At 33.6% G+C, this 21,302-nt stretch overlaps 3 protein-coding genes across 6 annotated transcripts; 1 reads left to right on the top strand and 2 right to left on the bottom strand.

The window, feature by feature from the left end:
* Nucleotides 1-4,599: 4,599 nt before the first annotated feature.
* Nucleotides 4,600-13,501, bottom strand: LOC107029281 (kinesin-like protein KIN-12B). The gene is made up of 16 exons (XM_015230663.2): nucleotides 13,106-13,501; nucleotides 12,396-12,533; nucleotides 12,123-12,206; nucleotides 11,883-12,008; nucleotides 11,718-11,777; nucleotides 11,579-11,632; nucleotides 11,396-11,488; nucleotides 10,645-10,740; nucleotides 10,279-10,424; nucleotides 9,184-9,333; nucleotides 8,883-9,012; nucleotides 7,437-8,771; nucleotides 7,265-7,363; nucleotides 7,028-7,180; nucleotides 6,147-6,947; nucleotides 4,600-5,174 (listed from the first exon to the last, which is right to left on the bottom strand). Exons 1-16 carry the CDS (start codon nucleotides 13,415-13,417, stop codon nucleotides 4,857-4,859), a joined length of 4,095 nt encoding a protein of 1,364 aa, XP_015086149.1. The 5' UTR covers nucleotides 13,418-13,501; the 3' UTR covers nucleotides 4,600-4,856.
* A 3,875-nt stretch (nucleotides 13,502-17,376) lies between these two features.
* Nucleotides 17,377-18,010, top strand: LOC107031175 (cysteine proteinase inhibitor B). Its single transcript, XM_015232436.2, has one exon. The coding sequence runs from the start codon at nucleotides 17,418-17,420 to the stop codon at nucleotides 17,823-17,825; it is 408 nt and encodes a 135-aa protein (XP_015087922.1). The 5' UTR covers nucleotides 17,377-17,417; the 3' UTR covers nucleotides 17,826-18,010.
* A 117-nt stretch (nucleotides 18,011-18,127) lies between these two features.
* Nucleotides 18,128-21,088, bottom strand: LOC107031173 (pentatricopeptide repeat-containing protein At5g18390, mitochondrial-like). Of its 4 annotated transcripts, XM_015232435.2 has the most exons (4): nucleotides 20,867-21,088; nucleotides 18,683-20,055; nucleotides 18,427-18,595; nucleotides 18,128-18,322 (listed from the first exon to the last, which is right to left on the bottom strand). In XM_015232435.2, exons 2-3 carry the CDS (start codon nucleotides 19,935-19,937, stop codon nucleotides 18,519-18,521), a joined length of 1,332 nt encoding a protein of 443 aa, XP_015087921.1. In that variant the 5' UTR covers nucleotides 19,938-20,055; nucleotides 20,867-21,088; the 3' UTR covers nucleotides 18,128-18,322; nucleotides 18,427-18,518. The 4 variants fall into 4 exon arrangements, with proteins under 4 accessions (XP_015087921.1, XP_015087918.1, XP_015087920.1 ...); XM_015232432.2 differs by having other exon boundaries at nucleotides 18,427-20,055; XM_015232434.2 differs by having other exon boundaries at nucleotides 18,427-19,939.
* Between the last annotated feature and the right edge of the window lie 214 nt (nucleotides 21,089-21,302).

Below are 21,302 nucleotides of genomic sequence, written 5' to 3'. Positions count from 1 at the left end.
TATATATATATATATATATATTGCAAATTGTAGTTAGATTGATATGACATTTTAAAGTTTTTTGAAAGGATGAAAAATACGCGAACATCCCCTTTTCAAAACATTAACATAGGTCCTCAGGCAGACATCGAAAAGGGGACTTTACTTTTATCTTTATAGAGCAGAAAGGTTGTTTCGAATAGAATCTCGATCAACTTTACTTTTATCTTTATAGAGTAAGAAGATTATTTCGAATAGAATCTCGATTTAAAAAAAAGAAACAAATTGAAAAAGGATAGAATAAGCAGATAAAATAATATGATACAATATAAATAAACAACATATAATAGTAATAATAATAATAATAAACACCAAGAAAGAAAGCTATTACTAAATAATAAACTAGCCCCACCTCTCCTACAAGCAGTGTGTGGATTCATATTCAAATATTAATAAATATTTAATAAAATCTTTAATATATATTTTTTGGCTCAACTAATATTTGGATCTTGAATATAAAAAATTTAGTATAAGAATGCTCCCTTGTATTTTATTCGAGGTGAATTTCAACTTTATAATTTTTATTTGAATAAAAATTATTCAAAACAGACAAAATTATGTTTGAACTTCCAATTTCGCCTTGAACTTTATACGGTACGACTTGAATTAATCGAAATTTAATATAAATAAAAAATAAAAAAGACAGGGAGAAATGGATAAGTAGAAAAAGCATAAAAGAATAGAAAAGAAGTAGTGGAATTCAGATGTGTAGAAATACTTTAATATTTTTTTCTCCATGAAAAGCTGTCACCAAATTTACTAACATCTTATAAACACCAACAAAAATAAATCTTCATCCATATAACTTGTTTTTGGAGGCTGTTCAAAAATCCATTTTCTTTTAAAAAAAAGAACATTTGATTTATATAAACGTATGTAATATTATTTTTCTTTTTTTATATAAATAGACAAACAAATTTAATATATATCTTTTAGTTAGTAAACGTATATTATATATCCATGTATCGTTATAGTCAATTAAAACGTTAATTCTTTCTTTTTTTTTCTAACGCTTGAAAGATAGTTCTGGAAAAGAAGATACATGAATCTTCCTTTATTATTAGTCCTCAATAAAGTCAATTTGGTTGTTGAAAATAAAAAGATTTCAGTTATTTGTTAAATCACCTTTGATCATACCAAACCTATTAAAAATTGAAATCATAATAATATAAATTTTTTTAAAAGAATGATGGATTTTTGACTGCATGAATAGATTTTTAATAATAGCATTTTCCATAATTAACTCCGGACATAACGAAAAATTAGGGTCCACCATGAAAGGGAAATATTTTGAGAGGGATTGATTGAATTAATTTGTTATAATTGAATATTATTGATCAACCAATTGTTTTTTTGGAGATAAGGGTGGGGGTTAAGAATGTGACATTTGCATACTAGCTAATGTAGAGGAGTAGTCACGTGTAGTGAGAGGTAATCGATCGAATGTTATTCGTCAAAAAATTATAAGAAATATATAGGTTAAATATCACTTTTTATTTATATGTATTAAATTTTTTAAACACTTTAACAATTTTTTTTGACTTTGCGATTGAACTCTCATGCTAGAAAATGTTATTACTTATGCATTATGCCACAAGTTCAAGTTATAGTATTCATCATATAATAAATTTTATGCTATAATTATCATTTATCTCATAATAATTTACTTTATGTATAACTATTATGCTAATTAAATAACTTGAAGTGTATGTTACTATATATCAAGGATTGTGATAGAATAATAAATACTCTTCCTTCTTATTTATCAGATGTCTTGTATTGAAATTCCGAGTGTAAAATCGTATTGTTAGGAAATGTTTTACATTCCAATATATAAAAATTTCGACGTGAATTCAAATAGAAACCTTGTATATATCAATAAGGGTTTTGAATACATCTTCATCCTTACAGATATTACATAATCGAGTTTTAAGTATAAGATAGATTATTTTTGTTAGAGTGTGGTTCATACCTCTATAGAACTTTTCGATATAAAATTATATTTTGATCGAACCTCAATATGGATATCGAATATAAAATTGAAAAAAATATATGCACTATACTTGGACTATTAAGTCCTTGTTGTGTGGTTGGAAGAGGGGTCCAATTACCAGGCTGTCAATATAATTTTCCCCATCATGCTGTATATATCATACCTTCCATTCACTTTATGTCTCTTTCTTTCAACTTAAGCAGCAAATTTATCATATGATAATTAAATAAATAAAATAAATTATTAAAAAGCAGGTTGTGATTGTGAAGATTGAATAACCAACTTCATCATTTTGCTTTCACCAACTATATCTTTTACATCCTCATTTAATTTCATCAAATCTATTGTAATCTTTAAAAGAATATCTCAAGATTTCTACTTAAAATATGCCTATATCAAGTACATAGATTTGGATTATAGCAAAGTGATTTGCTTTATTATCAAACTAATCTTGCTTAACATTATATTATTAAAGCACATTTTACTCTAATAAGACACTACTTTAACAATATCATTATTGAATTTGATTTTGTAAATCATGTTATAATCAAAGATCAAATAAGATAGGGGAATCTCAATGAATTAAATATTCTCATACCTACATCTTTTTCCCCTTTTCATATAATTGAGAAATCTTGAGGGCCATTACACACATTTCGAAACTAGGCGGGAGTAATGGACCAATCTATTTATCCTTTTCTACTTAAATACAATATTTTTATATTAGAAATAACGCCGACACTTTCTGATAATTTAATTAAAAAATAATCACTATCCTTATGCATTTTGCTATGGAGTTTCACTAATGGAATATGAAACTTCTTGATATTAATTACGTAGTAATAGAAGTTTGCATGTTGCTTCAAACAACGCTTTTTCGCCCTTAGACAAGAGCTCGAGTGGATATATGGAGGGAATACAAAGCGTGTCGTTCATAATAAACAAAAAAGATATCACTATTTTGCCTCTTTATTGAATCGCCAATATAAAAATGCTTTGTAAATGATTTTGAGATCCCCATGGAAAATACTTATTTTATATCTTCGATATACAAGAGCTTAAAAGAAAAAGTCTATTTGTGAAATTTTAGCCTTTTTTGTGATTTGTTATAAGGTTTAAATCCATGACACAGGCCTGACCCCTACATCACGCGCTACACTCTTACCACTTAGCCAAAGTCCAAGGGCAAATGTCAATATACCTATATCTAATTTGACTTCATTTAGATACATGATGCAAAAAGTAGACAGTATTTTATTTTTCAATTTTGGTAACTTGTTTAACAGTGTAGCCACATAAAAACAGTCACTTTCTTTTGCAATTTATTTTTGCAGAGAGTTGTTTCTCTCCATGGGCCAAATGAGATAGAGTAATTAACAAACAATTTTAGCTATAATGGACCACAAAGACTTGCCCCATGTTACTGTTCCATTTCCCTTTCCTGTTTAAAATGGTAGGTTTCATCTACTAATGTCATTTTCCTCACCATTTGCCCCATTGATTTTTATTGAAGGAGGTACCTATCCCTTCCTATAATAAAATGATAATTTTTTGTATATACATACATATATCATCATGGTTTAGGATAACATATATCTAGTAGTGTTTCTTAATCACATATTGGCCGGACTTGTGTAGAGATACGATTTTGTTAGGTGATTTCATGCTTAATGAAAACACAATTTATACTTATTGAAATATTCGAGATGCATATAAGCTGATCTGATCTAATCTGAATGGTGTTATGAAAGCAATTATGGGATCCACAACAATTCCATGGCTAATATATGGCTAGGGAATGAGAGTGTACATGGTATCTTCCTATCCTTTGTGTTTGAGTGAAAAAGAAGTGACTATGCAAAAAAGAGAGAAAAATGGTCCACAAGTAGGGAGAGTTACATGTCAGAGTGGACAATCCCACAAGCTATTTGTTTAATGGTCTCCATGATATGATAGACTACAATATCAACAAAGTTTTCCAAAGTACTAATGGACTGTCTGTTCTTGGCTTCCAAATATTATACAAAAAAATGCAATGGGCATACTAGTCTGAGCCACTTGAAGATTGCCCCCTATCCTCTTGACACCAAAACCAAGCAAATAAATGATCCAAGCTACTAGTAAACATCCTTGGGATCTTTCTACTGTTCCTATTGTCTCTACTTCTAGGTCCCACCCTACCAAATAATGCACATTACAAATTTTTTAATAAAGAAAAACAATGGATATACCCCTTCCACAAACTCCTCAACATATGATTTTCAATGTTGTGTAGAAAATAATAAATAATATCACATATACCATATTCCACATCCACTTATAGTTTTCAATATTAGAAATATGGACTTGCCAAAAATGAATGGAGTAGATTGACAGCATATAATTTACTATACCAATTCAAAACTGGGAAGATTATGAAATGTACCTTTGTTGGATGACTCTTGAATCCCACACTTGTATTAAGCCCACATTAGTAAGAAGCAAGATCCTGTTGATACCTGAGACTCAGAGAAAAAAAAAGCACATCATTTTGTTTAATGAAATTGGAATATATACGACGAATGGGATTCGAACCACTGGAAGCAGCCTCACATAATTTTTGAACCATTGGACAAAAAAACCCAATCATTAGGCCTATTGATCAATACAAGGAATTGGATACAAAAGAGCTTGATAGATTAAGTTGTATCCTTTCACAATTGGTGAGACAATTCCTATCATTGAAATTTGAAGAGAAAAGCTACACCTTTCCAAAACTATGTAAACACACTATTATTGGTACATACAACAAACACCACCACCTTTACATCACATATTGTCTAGTCTATATGTTGCACCTATCATATCCAGAGAACCAAGACGAGGGCTCTACTAATTTTGACAAGTCTTCCTCCTCCTCTTCTCTATTGTAAAATGACTCAAATTCTTCTCTGCTTAGCTGATCACCTTCATTAGTCATCATCTCCCTTGCATCATATGTGTTTGTTTCAGAATTATCAATGACTTCTGATCTTTGTTTAGGCAGACGGGATTCTTCGAGTAACTGATTCAAATTGTTGATTATCTTTTCATGTTTCTTCTTCAGTTTATCTATCTGTTTGTAAGCTGAGTTAGTTTCGTGCTCTGCCTCAATAGCTCGTTTCTGCACAAGATTAGAACTTATCAGATAACTATGGCCAAACAATACATATCCAAAAGAAGGGTAACGTGCTTCATGACAACCAAATAATGGCACTATGAGCAAAGTTCGAAAATATTCGTATGATATATCATGAAAAGCAAAGTTCAAAATATTCGTCACCTAAAGTAATTCTACAACACAATTAATTGTTTAACACTAATAGCTCAAGCCAACATAGCTAGTTTCCACATCCAGTGGAGGTACTACATTATCCACAGTCAATGAGTATGGACATTCTTCTAGAGGACCAAGTAAGCAAACATAAAAACAGATCCAAATGCTCATTCGACATAGCCATTATAATTTCAAGAAAAACATGAAAGATATAAAACACTGTAGAAAGGAGTTTGTAGGATATCAAAACAACAGAAAATAATATCTATATTCAGATGAAAATGTCAGGCTATGTATTGTACTTGCTCGAGGTGAACTAGCACTAGAGGGATGAATGTCTAAACTAAGAGAAGAGTGTCATTTGTTTCAGTAAGATTATAATAAGAGATGTTTCCTTGTTTAGTTGGAAGACAATAAGAACGGCTTCCTTGTTAAGAGAGCAAAGCAAGACGTGGCAGTATCTAACCTGGTTGCAGTGAGGTTAGTTCAAACACTCCTCACAGTACTTGGTAAGGTATTTTTATAGAAGATGTGTTAACTCATCTACATGACAAAGCCTTGTAATTACAGGGATATATATTCACATAAAAGTATTGAAAATGCGAGACCCTCTATGTAGAATTGGAATTAGAAGTAAAAGAACATGGGATCATAGGTGGATAGAGAGACATATAGGAACAATATAATGATCAAGGAGTAGCATCATAATGAGTCTTGACTGTAAAGGACTAGAAAAGCAAGCGTTGGTGTTGCAATGACTAGAAAATACATACTAGAATAAAGCGAAACTAGGAAAACAATTGATTCCAAAAAACTCACCTCAGCAGCTGTGATAGCTTCTTCGGCCTCTTTAAGCCGCACAAGCAATTCACCAGCTGCTTGTACAGCTTCGGCAGTATCTCTCAGTTGGGCCTGAAGCCCCTTATTTTCATCCCTATAATAGCGCCTCTCTTTTTCCCTTTCAACTTTTAGAGCTGAAATTTCAGCAGCAAGAGCATTGATAAATTTAGATTCAGCACCCTTCACTCCTGCCTTTGCAGCTGCTTTCTTGACATCCTCTATACCATCTTGGATCTTCCTATGCCTTATAAGCAATTGCATATGCTTCTCTTCAAGTTCAGCATACTGTTCAAGCATGCGTGCATGTCCCTGCATTGCCATCTGCATTGCTTCTTTCAGCTCTTCCGAGCACTTCTTCTCCAAATTCAGTTCTTGTTTATGCTTTTCAGCCATGTTGCGGCTAGCTTCTAAGTCTAACCTCAATTCCTCTACAAGACACATCCATTTACTCTCTGTTTCGGACCATTGAATCCTCTCCTTTTCAATTCTCTGTTCAGCACTCTCCTCAGTTGACTCTGGAATAGTAGATAAAGACGAAGGCTCAGTTGACTCACATGGATAAGCTAATTGCAGAGGAGAACTTTCTTTCTTGGATGGTTTCGGTGAAGAATCTACATAGAGGTAGAGCTGGCTTCTCAAGTCCTGAATCTCCTCCATCAAAACATCCCTCTCACCCAAGTCAAAGAAGTTTCGATACTGTTCCAGCTCATCTTGAACTCTTCTTAATTCAATTTTTGCACTTGAGATTTCTGGATGATTCTCATATTTCTCCTTCAGAAGCTGAAAATCATGAATTAGACATGTATAGCAAGATGAAAAATTGTACATATCAATAGACAATGTTCAAGTCAGACACATACCTTATGCTCATGAGTGAGTGATAACAATTCATCCTCCATGAACTCCTCTGTTGGTAAAATTCCATCCATTAAGCTCTCAAGACGAACAATCTTGTCCTCGCGTGTTTGGCCAATAATGGCATTGCATTCTCGCTCATGTTTGTACTGTTGAATCTGCCCATTGATTGCAATAAATGTAAAATAGATGAAGGAAATAATGAATGTCGCAAGTTGCTCAATTGACCAACCAAAACCTACCAAGCGGTTGAGTTGCATGATCTCAGAAGTTTGCTTGGCACATATTTCTTCAAGTGCCATCTCCCTCCGTATTGCTCCTGCCAATACTTTTTCTACAGCCTGTAAAAATATTGCACAGAAATAAATACAACAGAGTACAAAAGCAAACAATTCATAAAATCTTCAAACTTACTTTGGGTACTTGAATCTTGAACTTTTCGCAGGACTGTGATCCGTCAGCAGGTACCAACTGTGATCCATCAGCAGGTACCAACTGTAATCCATCAGTAGGTACCAACTGCAATCCATCAGCATGTACCAACTGTGATTCATCGACACGAACCAATTGCATGTTTGAGCCATCATTGGCATATTTAAGTTCTTGCTGGGAATTCCTTTCCTTACATTTACTACACAAGAAAATTGACCCTCCTTCAAATGACTGATCATCTGTAACAATAGTTTGGACCCCAACATCTACTTTAGCAACTGGAATAATTGCTCTAATATCAGCAGGTTTGCAAGAAAATCTGAACGAGGACCGCCTCAAAGATGTACTCTGGCGATTACTTATAATTTCAAGTCCCCTATGTAGACTAGCAGCTAATTGTTCAGTCGATGTAAAACATCTTTTACTTCTCTGATTAGCTTGAGAGTCCAAACAAATACTGTTTGAAGGCTTAGCGAAGGAAAAATGTGGTTCATCCAGCTTACTCTCTCTAAGATCCTTCTGAGAAGCACTCAGCATTGATGATGTCCTTAGACTTTTTCTACTGCTATTAACTCTTGGTGAAATACTTGGAGTGGGAGACTTCAAAATAGGAGATATATCATTTGTAACTACACTAACGTCTCTACAGGCTGCATCACCCTCTGAACATTTAGAAGAGTTTGCAGGAGTTCTTTCATTGTAGCCTTCACATTGCTCCGAAGCTATTTCTTCTATTAGTTCCCCTTTTACTCCTTGATTGATCAAATTAATGGCCAGAGATGGCAAACAATCAATTTCAATGGGCTCTTGAGAAGAATCACTATCAAGCCGCTTCGACATGGATTTCTTCAAACCAGCCTCAACATTTTCTTCTTCGTGAATTGATTCTTCAGCCATAGAACAATTTTCCAAGTTCTGCAGCCCAGCACCATGAATAACTTTGTTTTCATGTTGGACAACTTGTTCAGGTACCTCTTCCTCCATGGTGACGTCTGCATCCTCAGAACCTACCTCTCCCTTGCATGAGCTGTGCTTTTCCTCGTTACGTCCTTCAGAAGAACCAACCAAGAAACTCTTGGAAAGAGTTTTTCGCAAGATACCGACCTCTTTACTTCCTCCCGGCAGGAGACCTAATAGTTCAGCTTCCTCAACGATCTCCATTTCTGTGTCACCATCTTCATCTAGAGGAGGTAATGTCATTGGACGGTTGAGGCTGAATTTCAAAAGGTTTAAGCTTCTACGTGCATTCCACCCCAATGAATGATTTCCTTTTTGATCTGCTTGAGATCCATTGGCCTTTACTCTTATCAGTTCATCCTGTAAAGAGAAAGGAAAAAAGGGCATTCATTTCATCAAGACTCACAAAAACAGGAATACGCCAGCCAATTATTAAGACAGATACAAACAAAAATGGGTTCAGGTGTTTGCCTTTAACTGTCGTATTACTTCTCTCAAGATGTTTACATCATCTTGCATCTCCTCGTTGACAACAGCCTTATTCTTGATTGCCTTTGCGCGCTGGGCAAATCTCAGGGTACTGAGAGTCTCGCTCTTACAACTGTATTATCAAGAAGAATAAAGGACTCCAAATTATCAACAATTACATATACAACAACACCATACCTAGTGTAATCCCACGAGTGGAGAACTTCAAGAATAGTTAAAGATATTGAAATGTAAACTTTACAAGAATGAAATACAATTGAGGCAAATATGGTTCTAGTTCTACCTCTGGGCTGGAGAAATGGCACATATCATTGCAAGTTTTGCATTCCCACCAAGAGACTCCTGTAACAAAAATGTCAACTTGGAATCTCTATAGGGAATGTGCCGATGCTTTCCTGTTTGGGAAACTTCTGCAAGAATGTTTATCAAGTTCCTGCAAATCTCAAAAAGAAAAATAGTGTAATCAGAAGCGAAAGGCGAAAATAATTTCAAACTAAAGAAAAGAGAAAAGAGATGACAAGGTTACAGATTTGACACCCTACGGATGAAAAGAATTGAAATTCTACAAAACTCTTACAGAAAAAGGAAAAGCCTAAGCTTCAGTAGGAGATACGAAGGAACAGAAGTGTTCCTTTAGTACACAAAATGGTCAGCCTAAGTCAATCCTTATAAATGATTTTAGCTATAGAAGAAAAAACCAGTATAACCAGCCAGGCACACACATAGTGACACACAAATTTGAGTTTTAACAAGATGTATGACATTTATTGGCAACCGTCTGACCTTAGTGTCAAGGAAATGAATTTCTCATGCACTCTCTCTCTCTAGTACATTCCCCCCGACATTCATTCATGATATAAAGGTATATCTGATGCATTCAATTGGCAGACAGTACTATATAGCATGTCTTAAATGCCCAGATTCCAGGAAGCTGCCATTGGAGTTCTACTTTCCTTTATCAGATTCTGTGTGAAGCACAGACTTTTCTTAACAACCCATTTCATACCATTTAGAAAAAGATAACAGTTCAGGAAGAAAAGAATGCGGGAAAAACATTCATATGGTTAGTTTCAAATAATTATCGTACACTATGTGTATGGCTTTCACTTGCAGAAAAAGAACTCTTTTTCCTGTTACAAGGTGTGCACGATCATACCAGGAAAGCAAAAACTTCCAGAAAGAGTAAAGGATCCCTAGATGGATCAATGCAATGGTAATAGTGCCAAGGCCAAGATTGCTGAATGAAGTAAAACTCGTTACATCTTAAAATGGACAAAGTTCCTCTCTTCTTCATCTAATTAGTTAATGAGAAATATGAAATGCATGTTTATGAGTAGATGACTAAACCACAGAGAATTTGTCCAACTTAAGAACATACCCCAGCTGTGACAGGGAGCGATTGATGTTCCCAGCTTCCTTCAGACGCTCTCCAGCTGCACCAGTTAGTTTTTGCCTTTCTGATCCAGCAAGATCAACGAGATTTATCCTGCTCGTCTTTAGGCGGCTTAAGCCATCGGCCATACTCTGAAAATAAAAATTTATAAGAGATCAACAGCAAACATTTTCAGATCTCAAATACAATGAATATGCAAAACCACTATGTAAAACAAAAAATGACAAGAACAGACCATGCACAACTTGGTAATTAGTATTTCTTATAGAGATCAGATTATTGTAATAAAGGGTGGTAAAAGGTCTATGGAATTATTATAGATCAGATGATAGTCATAAGGAATTGAATTACCTTGCAATGTGATTCAACAACACAAGTAAATACACTGTGAGAACGTGAACTCTCAGCATTTATACTAGTAGCGCCAGTTCTCCTGTTTGACAAGCCCTGTAATATTCATTGAGCAAGTTCTATTAGCTTTTCTAAGTACGTCAGGCCATCTTCAGGAGGCAGCTCCAATAATACAAGTAAAAGAAACAGAAGTAGAATGAAGATGAGAAAATTTGTCATTGATCTCAGATATTACTTGGTAAAAAACTGGCTTTACTTAATAAATGCACAGATTGAAACCAGAGATTTTTTCACTGTTACTGGATAAGAATTTCGAAGAAGAGAGATGATGAAAAAGTAAAATATGTAACCCCCTCTATTTTCATGTGGAGCACAACACTGGAAAAAGGAAAAAAAAAGACACCAACAAACTGCAGCGAGGTTCAACAAAGCAAGGGCATTAAGTTAAGGGAAACTAAGACTCTTGCACTTCCTCTTTGAGGAAATCACAACAGTGAGAGAGAGTGGAGAAAAAAAAGAAAATACGATAAGATCAAGTTTCTTTCATTCAAATATATGGACGTTTCACTATGTCTAAGGCAGTGAGAATATTTAGCCTCAACTTTCAATGGTGGGGAAGAGATCTCACAAACTGAGAATATTTACTGCACAACAGTTATCATTTCTTGGTCTTTTATCACAATTAACCTAGATGTGAATGCAATATTCATCTGTCAAATACAATGTTATAAGAAAAGGTTGCAGTCTGAACCTTCATCAAGAGCTTTGTCACATCCTTCATGGTAGAAACACATTCCTCGGTCAAATTTTCGACATATACACCAGTTCTCACATCCTCCCTTAGCTGAAAAGTGAGCCAATAAAAATTTATTAATATAACATTCTCAGATATTAGATAATGAATCAATATCGCTGTATGTTAGTTTTCTTCTACCTGGAGGTTTCGCTGACTAGGATCCAACAGATCAGTGATTTGTTCATTGTATATCTGCAAGTCATGAGTACTCAAGAACTTAGAAGAGTTATGTAAGGACCTTATATTCACCATGCAAAGAATCATTCAAGTTGCCTACCTCAAGAAAAGAGCACCGACATTGATAGGCAAGCTGCTTGTCAGAATGTTTAACTTGTTCCTGCAGAGGAAATGAATTCACTAAGGTCATACACATTTTATACAGCCTACAGCACAACTGAGAAAAGGTAACATACATATAAGAGAAGACACAACAGAATATTACCTCCTCAATTCGTTCAAAAAGTCGTTGAAAAACACGTGGTGTTAAGCCTTGTTGATCACTTGCCAAGTTTTCATCCAACAAGGCGTTGGCTGGTCCCCATATTGTATATGTCTTTCCACTACCAGTCTGATTACTCCAAGTCATATGAACCATTAAGGGGACATCATGTCAGCAAAATACTTTACAATAGAATCGTGCGCTTTATATTTAGCATATTGCAAAACGTAATGCTAAAATTACCTGCCCATAAGCAAATACTGAGCTGTTAAACCCAGCGAGGCAATTTTCAACGAGAGGAGCTCCCACAAGCTGAAATATATCTAGCTGAAAGATCAAAACAAAGCAGAATCATTCAAATTAATTGATATCGTACTTCTATGCATACCTATCAAATTCAGAAACATTAAGTACCCAAATCCAAATCAACAGGGAAGAATAAAGCACACATCTTTTCAATTATAATGCAGTACTTAATCAAATTGATCTCCCAACAAGCAAAACGTTTCATTCTACCTGTGTTGATTGGACATCAGCAATAGAGTCATATGTAAAACTGTGTCCGGATATTGACAAAGAATCATTAGAGACCTTTTGTGCAACAATTTCACCCTCTTCCTCATCCTTGGTTGGTGGCCTCATCCTCACTATAACCTAAAATCATGGCAGGATCATAAGCTCACAAATTATACGACTTCACATACAGAATACGTTAGAGCCAGAAATTGAAATACGCGGATGGTAGTAAACGGCAAGCAAAAGCATGATACCAGAAAGAAATGCATGTTTTTATCAATGAAAACAACTACCAAGCGTGAAAAATCTTATCTTTATCACATATCTCAAGTAAACTGATCTTACAGGTCAAATGAGTTAGTTCCTTTGGGCTTCCATCATCATTTGAAAATCAGATTTTAGTGATAAAGCAACAACAACACCAACATACACAGTATAGTCCTACAAGTGGGTCTTATCCCTAACTCAGTTCAAAGGGAAAAAACACAAATCATTTACGGAACATATTATCAGTATCAATAACAGTATAATCATACGAGACAACAAGTAATGAACAAAAACTAAGAGTGACAAATACGGAAACATTAAAATGATAAAATTTTAGTTATAAAGCAATTAAGTCAAATTAGATTTTTCTTCAACAAATTCAAATTCACAAAAACTGCAATTCATAATTCAACTGAAAATTAAATAAATTTCATGGAATTTACTTTAACTCCAGAGTCGGAAGATCCAGCAGCAACAGCGCCAATCTCCGAACCACCGGATTCAACACTGAGCTTCCGCTTCAAGGGATTGGAATTAGGATGCCTAGGAGGTAACGGACTCTTCATCATCTTCATACCGGTAACAGCCGGTGAAGAATTCAGATCTGAAGGAGGAGCATTCTCTTTAGACGGCTTGTTCTTCCGATATGGCGGTGGCGTCAGCCATTTCTGCCTCGCAGAGCTAGGGTTTGGACTCGACATTGCTTCTTGATTCTCCCTTAAGATTGTGCTTCTTGGTTGTACTGAATGCTTCATTGTTTGTACAGAAATGGTGGATTTTGGGGGTTAGGGTTAAGGAAGAAAGAAAAACTAGCCGTTAAGAAGTGATGAGATTTGAATTCAAATAGGGGTAAGAAGATGAAGGGTTAAAAAGGTATATGAAACTATCTGAGCCGTTGATTTTGATCAAACGGTTCAAGTTGTTGGATTTGAACCGGAGATGAATATTTTTGAACGGTGATTAGTGATTACGTATCGTTTTATAATAGATTAGTATATACCCTTTTGCGCGATCAATTAATAAATAGTCTCCTAAATATTTAATTTATTGATAATTTCTAAAATTCAACTTATGATAGAATGATATTAATTTCTAAAAATCTAAAAATGTTTTAGTAACTATCTTTTGTAAAAAAGATATAATTAATTCTCTTTTTCTTAACGAAGATTTGATTCGGCAAACTTTTATATTTTTAAGACGAAATATAAAAAATTTTAAGCCATTTAAAAATATAAATAGTGGGTAAGTTGAAGTATATAAATATGGACGCAATAGAACGGAATAATAGTGAAGGTACGGATTAGATTACGAAGAATAACTCCCTTCACTAGCCGTATATTCAAGTGTTTTTCGTCAATTATCTAATAACCTACCTCCCTTAAAAGAAAAAAGATTAAGATTTAAAAAAAAATTAAAACGATTGTCATTCCTTAAATCAGATCAGGTACTAAATAATCGATTTCATCAATCAACTTTATCAACCAACTTCATTGTGTTGAACTTTTACTCATTTACTTATTAACCTTATTCTTCTTATCAAGATAATGACCAATAATAATCCAAAATCAAAATGCAATGGTTCTGATATTGCTATTGTTGTTTTGTTATTGTCATACTTGCAATAGTTTTTATGTTCGCTCTCATTGGATCGTAATATTAAATATTAATGTTTGGTGCCTTAATTTTTTTTCTTGTCGTGTATAACTATGCTTATATTAATTATGTACATATGTTTAAACAATATATCAAATAAGATATTTAAAATATATATAAAAAAAATTTGATGCATACAATAAAACAAAGTAATACTTTATACTTTGTCAAAAACCTAATTTTAAAAGTTAGAAAGGTGTCTTCTCTGACTAATTATTTTTCTATTAGTTATTTAGTCGTGTCCCAATGACAGGTTTTTACACTTTAGTCATTATTCACCCATCATGTCGTCCGTGTTTGAGCCAGGATCAAACTCTATATGAGATTTATATATAGTTGCATTACTTATAACCTCCTTGTTTGTAGACAAAACAGATTTAAAGTTGTCTTTCATTTACAAGGCACAACTTGTATTCATGCGTTTTATATTCGTTCAAAATTTGCTCCTAGAAGTAAAGTATAGTCATTTTTGCCCCTCGGGTCAATTCCACAAGTGTCTTTTCATTCTCATTGAATGACGGCAGAGGAGCAAATTCAACTAGAAAAACTCACTTTGGGCTTAGGAGTAATCAGACTCGAACTGCTGATCACTTCCATCATGTCAAGGTGCCGAGAAAAGACACTAACTAATCCTAAGTCAAAGGGCCGAGAAACTCAATACCACTATTCTTGAACAAATTGAAGTCAGTCCTTTTTGAAATAGGATTGTCTATCAATTTTTTACATCTCTTTTTTATTAAAGAATTGTTATGCGTATTCAAGCTCCTTTAAGATATATGTGACATTCAAATAGACACGTTCTCAACCTAATAATTTTACACAACTTACATTTAAGAATTCAATAGTTCATGAATTTCTACAATTTTTACATCAAATAGCTCACTTAGCTACATTCTTCATCAATGCGAAAACTGAAATATCTAATATCGAAAATCATTTTTGAATGTAATAGTATTATTGGGATGCACAAAAAAGCAAACGGCAACGATTTTCCTCATCTACTGCAAGAAAAAAAGTTCATTTTATGTGTCAGCTACAATTATTACACCTAAAGAAACAATATTTTGTCTTCTTGGCTAACTTTTATATTATCTTTCACATTTTCCCCATACCTCTGAGTTTTGAATTCTGTGGAGATAATAATAGTGTTCACATTTCCAAATTGACTCTAGTGATGATGAAACAATACGTTTTTTTTAAAAAAAAAAAATCATGTACATTCAAGGAACAAATTAAATTACAAATATTTATCCAAAAGTGTCACTCTGGACCGCGATTTAATGGAGGGAGGGCAACTTTGGACCTTTCAAAAAACGAGTTTAAATAGAATTATAAACGTATTAGTAATTATTTACGTATATAATAATCTTAATTTGCTCTAGGTTGAAGTGTACTAATCGTACATGTTAGTAAGAATCTCATGTTCAAGCATCATTAGTTACAAAATTATTTGTTATTAGAAAACATTTATTCTAATTATGTGAAACTTTCTTAGTATGATGAATAAAAGATTATAGGAATGTTGAATTAAATTGCATAAAAACATTTATATGAAAATGACTGGAAAAAAAAAGACGTTTATTGAATTTACAAATCACGGATTCCAAGACCTGTTTTTGATTCCTTAGTTGCTTGCTGTTATCCAATGTTATTTGGGGCACTTTATTATATACTCTGCTGTATTTTCTTTATTTTGATCAGAGGATATATTGTGTAAAAGAAAAATAAAAAAATTAAACTAAATATCTATGTATAAAATACTAAAAGAATATAATATAATTCTTGAATAACAAAGTCGTGATTAATTAAGTGAATCCAACTTATTTAAATTTGAGAGAACGTTTCATCTTAATTTGGATTTTTAAAAAACTTGTGTTCTTACAAATTATAATAGATTTCATTTTAAAAATATAAATGGTGTTCAATTTAATTATATATTATCGTCAAATTCAAAGTAATAATCATAAAACAAAAGTTATCATAGATCTAGACTTAAACAGATTAATTGTATTGAAAAAAATAGTCAAATAAAAAATGAGAACGCTATGTATTTTACATTCGTTCGACAATAAGAATGATTAATGTCATTGAGTTTCAATACTTCACATTAACTATTAGTTTTAAGAAAAACACCTCAATCTGCCTATTAGTGCCTAACAAAAGCTATTTGTTCATAACATATAGAATTATGTTATGGTAGTGGATAGTTGTAATTATTTTATTTTTCAATTTTTACTGAAAGAATGAAAATATAATATATAGTATATCAAGTTGCTGAATATGTCACCAAAATAGCTCCAAGTATTAGGCCACAAACTATGCTAAGTTAATTCTACTTTTATTATTTGTTTATTTGATTTTAACGATATAATCAATGGAAAGAAAGGAAAAATAGGAGCATCATAATTAATTGTATATGACAAGTGGATTAATTTTATATTTAATATGATTGTAATGCTAACAAAAGTACTAAGACAACTAATACTATTAATTACAATTAAGTGTTGTGTACCTAAATATTGTGGTCATGAAAGTCAATATAATAATGACCTAAGAGAAAAGTTAAAGGGATAAAACAAATTCATATAACATCTAAAATTAATTAAAAAGAAAAAATGACAAATAAATGACATTTGCAAATTGACTTTTGTCCACAATTTGCACACTCACCTTTTAGTCATCCATAGCTACAAAGGAGAAAACATATACACATTATTTTATGATGTTTCAGTTTATATGACATCATTTAAATAATTAATTTATAATTTATTGAAGAGTTAAACAATGATATAATAAATGTGATTGCTCTTCTTTTAATTATAAATCAAGTTCAAATTTTAAATAGAAAATATTTTTTGATTGAAAATATTCTTTTCAAACAAAATATTAATCAATACGATCTAAATTAATTAGACTTTACTACGTTTAATATACAAACAAACACTCCAAACAGACTATTTTGTCCTATTTTTTACAAAATACGCAGCATCACGTACATGTTGCCACCACCCCAATTACGTGTCCAACAAAAAACTCCTATATATAATCCCCCTTCTTCCTTTCTTCTTCATCAAAAGAAAGAAAAAAAATCCCCAATCTCCAATGGCAAAATCCACAAAAATTCTCTCATCAATCCTCATTCTCTTCTTCATTTTCACTCTATTTTCTTCATCAAACGCATTAGGCGGAAAACTCGGCGGAAGAACACAAATCAAAGACGTGAAAACAAATCAGGAAATTCAAGATCTAGGTAAGTACTGCGTCGAAGAACACAACAGAAATTTGCGGTATAAAAATGGTGCTCTGAGTTCTTTATTGAGTTTTTCTCAAGTTGTTGAAGCAGAAGAACAAGTTGTTTCTGGTGTTAAATATTATCTAAAAATCTCAGCTATTGTTAAATCATCTAGTTCACCAAAATTGTTCGATGCTGTTGTTGTTGTTAAAGCTTGGGAGAAGAAGAAGAAGGAATTGCTTACGTTTTCTCCTTCTCCTTCACCGGCTACAAAGTGAATTTTCGATGGTTGATAGTGGCTAAAAGTTAAAACTTCTATTAGTGCTAATGTTGTTAATCTAATTTTGAAGTACTTTAATTTGTAGCCTTTTTATTTTTTTAACCTATTTTGAGTTCTCTTGTGTACTATGGTGATGCAATAATCAATGAATGACATATGTATTAGTATGTTATTATAGATAAATTATGGTTCTATTTTTAGTTACTATATCAGCACGAGTTTAATCTCGATTAATTCTATAAAATATTACGTTTAATTGATTTTACGAAATATCTTCGTTCAGATTCATCACCCTGCTAATGCAAAGGAAAATGCAAAATGAGTTTTACTTGCAAAGAGAAAATCATAACAAGAAGTCCTGTTTTCTCCTCCTTCCCACATTTAACGATCGAAAGGAAATTCCGCGCCATTCTCAGTCACTTTGAAGGGCTGAGGATGCTGGCCGGAGCAATAGAGATTCCACGTCTTAAAGTAAGATCGTTCCAGATTCCTCATCTGAAAATGCAAAGGGAGAAAGAATGAGTTTACCATGTCCACTCAAAGCACTAGAATCAACGAGGTCGTTCAGTAAAGTAAATCTGATGTGTTTAATTACTCACCCAATGTGTTGTATCAAACAAAGGGCAGGTCATTCGCACAGCCTTGAGTCTATCGGAGAGATATCACCAACTGCACGATCCACAATAATAATTCAGATGCCCTTGACAGATATCTCCAACTGCTCGATCCTTTTGGCTAGATCATGCTTTCCACAATTCTTCAATCCATCTGTCACCATGTCAAAGCTTCGTGACATAGGCAACAAATTTAACTCGGTCATCTCTACTAAATAATTAGATGCCTCTACAAATCTACCTCCACGAGAGCACATCTTTATCAACATGGTATAAAGAGGTCGATTTGGTGGATGCCCTTTCAGCTTCATATCACTGAAAAAGCTAAATGCATCATCAAACTGTCCTCTCCGGAAGAAAGCTTTTAGAATTGGAGCATATAAACTGGGAAATGGCCGATGTCCAGCTTCAATTGACCTATGAAGAATCTGAAATGCCTCATCAATCCTACCAGCCTTTGCTGCAGCAGTTATGACAATCTTATAAGTCTCAATATCAGGACAAAGCCCCAATCTACAAACATCATCGAAAAGGTCAATGCAAAAGTCGATTTCCCCAGTTTTACATATAGCCTCTGCCAAAGAATTGAATGTTCCAACATCTGGCACAAACCCCTCCTTTGTCATTTTTCTCACCAATCCTTTAGCTGATTCTAGATATCCAGCACTGAGCAACCCGTCAATTAGCAGGTCCCTCCCACGTACAGGAGGATTGAAGCCCTTTCGACTCATTTCCTCCAAGAACTCTTGTGCCTCTCTCATCTTCCCGGCAGAACACCAGCCATTTACAAGAATAGAATATGTCAGCTTATCTGGAACAGTATCTTTTCGTATCATCCTCCGAATCAATGCATAGGCCCCTTGGAAATTCTTGACCTCACAGAGTGCGAAAAGCATAGCATTGTATACTTCAGTAGTTTGAGAACAACCGAAGTTGTTGAGCCGATTGAAGAGCTCGACAGCCTGATCAATGAGACCACGCTTCCCATAGTGTTCAATAATGAATGAAACAATGGACGGTGAGATAGGAATATTTTGGGCTTTCATCTGCTGGACTACTTTCCACATTGTCTCCCAGTGGGCAGTCCGGGCAAGGGTCTTAAGAAGTTCTTCAAACTCTACGGTAGTTGGATCATACTGAGGGTGTTGAGTCCGAGCCCAGTTAAAGAAACGAAAAGATTCGATACCATGTTGGCAACAACTTCGAAGCACACGGTACACCAGTTCAGAGTTGACAATTCTTGAAATATGCATCTTGTTAAGAGTCCGCTCCAGGTAAATATCCCGCCGTACAATGTTAGATACATGATGAATTGTTGCAAAGTAGTCATCATTAGGCACACTTCTGCCACAACTACCTTTACCGCTGAAAGGATTGCTGCACTGGTCGATGGAAGGTGCTATAGTTTTAATACATCTAAAAATGCTGGTGTTGTTGGTGAATGTAGTCGAATACAAAGTCCTTTGAAGAAATATTCTGGCAAACGTCGAAAACATTCCTGAGTAGCAAATTGGTTCAAATCCAATTGAGATAAACTAACTCAACTATTTGGAATTCCAGCTGAATCAACTATTCTAAAAGCACATAGAATGCAGCTATATCAACACTCGAGTCCTACAAATTACATTGAAAATTCAGCAAAATCCTTCAAACCAAAATTTCAAAAAATTGGACAAAAATACATAAAAATCTACTTGCATGAGTGTTTCCACCAAACCAATAAATTTGAATGTCAGCTACTTTCATAGTTGCATTATAAACTTCCAAAACAAATAACAATGGTTTATTAATTCATATTTTCACTTTATAATTGAGTTGGTTTTGTGTAAACAACCTGAGAGTAAGTACTCACCACAAAATTTCATGAAGTCACAAAAAACAAATAAAGTTGCAATTTTTATTCATACAACTAATCAGATAAACTTAATACTAAGCTCCCCAAAAACAAGACAGCTCTAATGAGCTCAAATAAACAGAGGAATGAAGAGTAAGTTTCTGCATAAATCACAGGTAGAATTCTGAACGGATAACAGAAATCGAAGAGCTGCAGCTTATATACTGCAGAAATTACCAATAAGAAGTGGACTTTATGGTTTTGGTCTTCTAAGGATCCACTATTGGAGTTCAATCCATAGATCATATTGTTTGATTTAGAAGTATACCTTTCGCGGCTACTTTCTTACGCAAGAATGTGGTTATGGTATTCAATTCAACCAAAGGCAAAATAAGTAGGTGTATCTCATCAGAAAATTTCTTAATATATGAAAAATTACAGATTTGATTCAGTGAGGAATTTCGACAAACACTTGGGGGGCTAAAATTCATATATTGGGGGGGTCTAAAGCTCATTTAGAGCTAAAATAAATTACACACGATAAACTAGAACCCACAATTGTACAGAAGCCTAGACAAGTAAGGTACTCACCCGTAAATTCGTGCAGAAGCTTCAATGGAGGTTCTATCGAGTCGCTACAACTATAGACATCAAACTCAATGTGGAACGAGAGATTCTGATATATTCCTATATCTCCGATTTTATATGTCACATTTTTAATTTATATTTATATTAAAAATAATAATTAAGAGAGTTCCGTACCTAAGATTTGTGAAAAATATCGATTAATCCATAATCGAGGGTACATTATAATTAATTCTTTCCAACTTCCAACCCAAGACATTTTATTTTCGATAGAGTGCGCGGAGACTTTATTAATTTTTTTTTTCTTTGGCCAAACCCAACAAGTTATAGAGCAATATCTAGACGAGAGAAACAAACACAAATGTGTTGATTTACTACTGCATAAACTCGACTGAAAATGTCAAAACACAAGTTTATGACTTCATACATTTTATTCACCGTC

This window comes from Solanum pennellii, chromosome 9 (genome assembly GCF_001406875.1).
Source record: "Solanum pennellii chromosome 9, SPENNV200".
In the NCBI taxonomy this organism is placed as follows: domain Eukaryota; kingdom Viridiplantae; phylum Streptophyta; class Magnoliopsida; order Solanales; family Solanaceae; genus Solanum; species Solanum pennellii.
This window is presented reverse-complemented; position numbering and strand designations above follow the sequence as displayed.

Bases quoted from the DNA above. Each gene is read 5' to 3' on its own strand.
- LOC107029281 (XM_015230663.2), bottom strand. From the start codon at position 13,417: ATGAAGCATTCAGTACAACCAAGAAGCACAATCTTAAGGGAGAATCAA. The intron at 10,741-11,395 runs GTTCAGACTGCA...TGAATATTACAG, and splicing joins TGACAAAGCTCTTGATGAAG to GGCTTGTCAAACAGGAGAAC. The intron at 9,013-9,183 runs GTAGAACTAGAA...TTGATAATACAG, and splicing joins GCCATTTCTCCAGCCCAGAG to TTGTAAGAGCGAGACTCTCA.
- LOC107031173 (XM_015232432.2), bottom strand. From the start codon at position 19,937: ATGTTTTCGACGTTTGCCAGAATATTTCTTCAAAGGACTTTGTATTCG.
- LOC107031175 (XM_015232436.2), top strand. From the start codon at position 17,418: ATGGCAAAATCCACAAAAATTCTCTCATCAATCCTCATTCTCTTCTTC.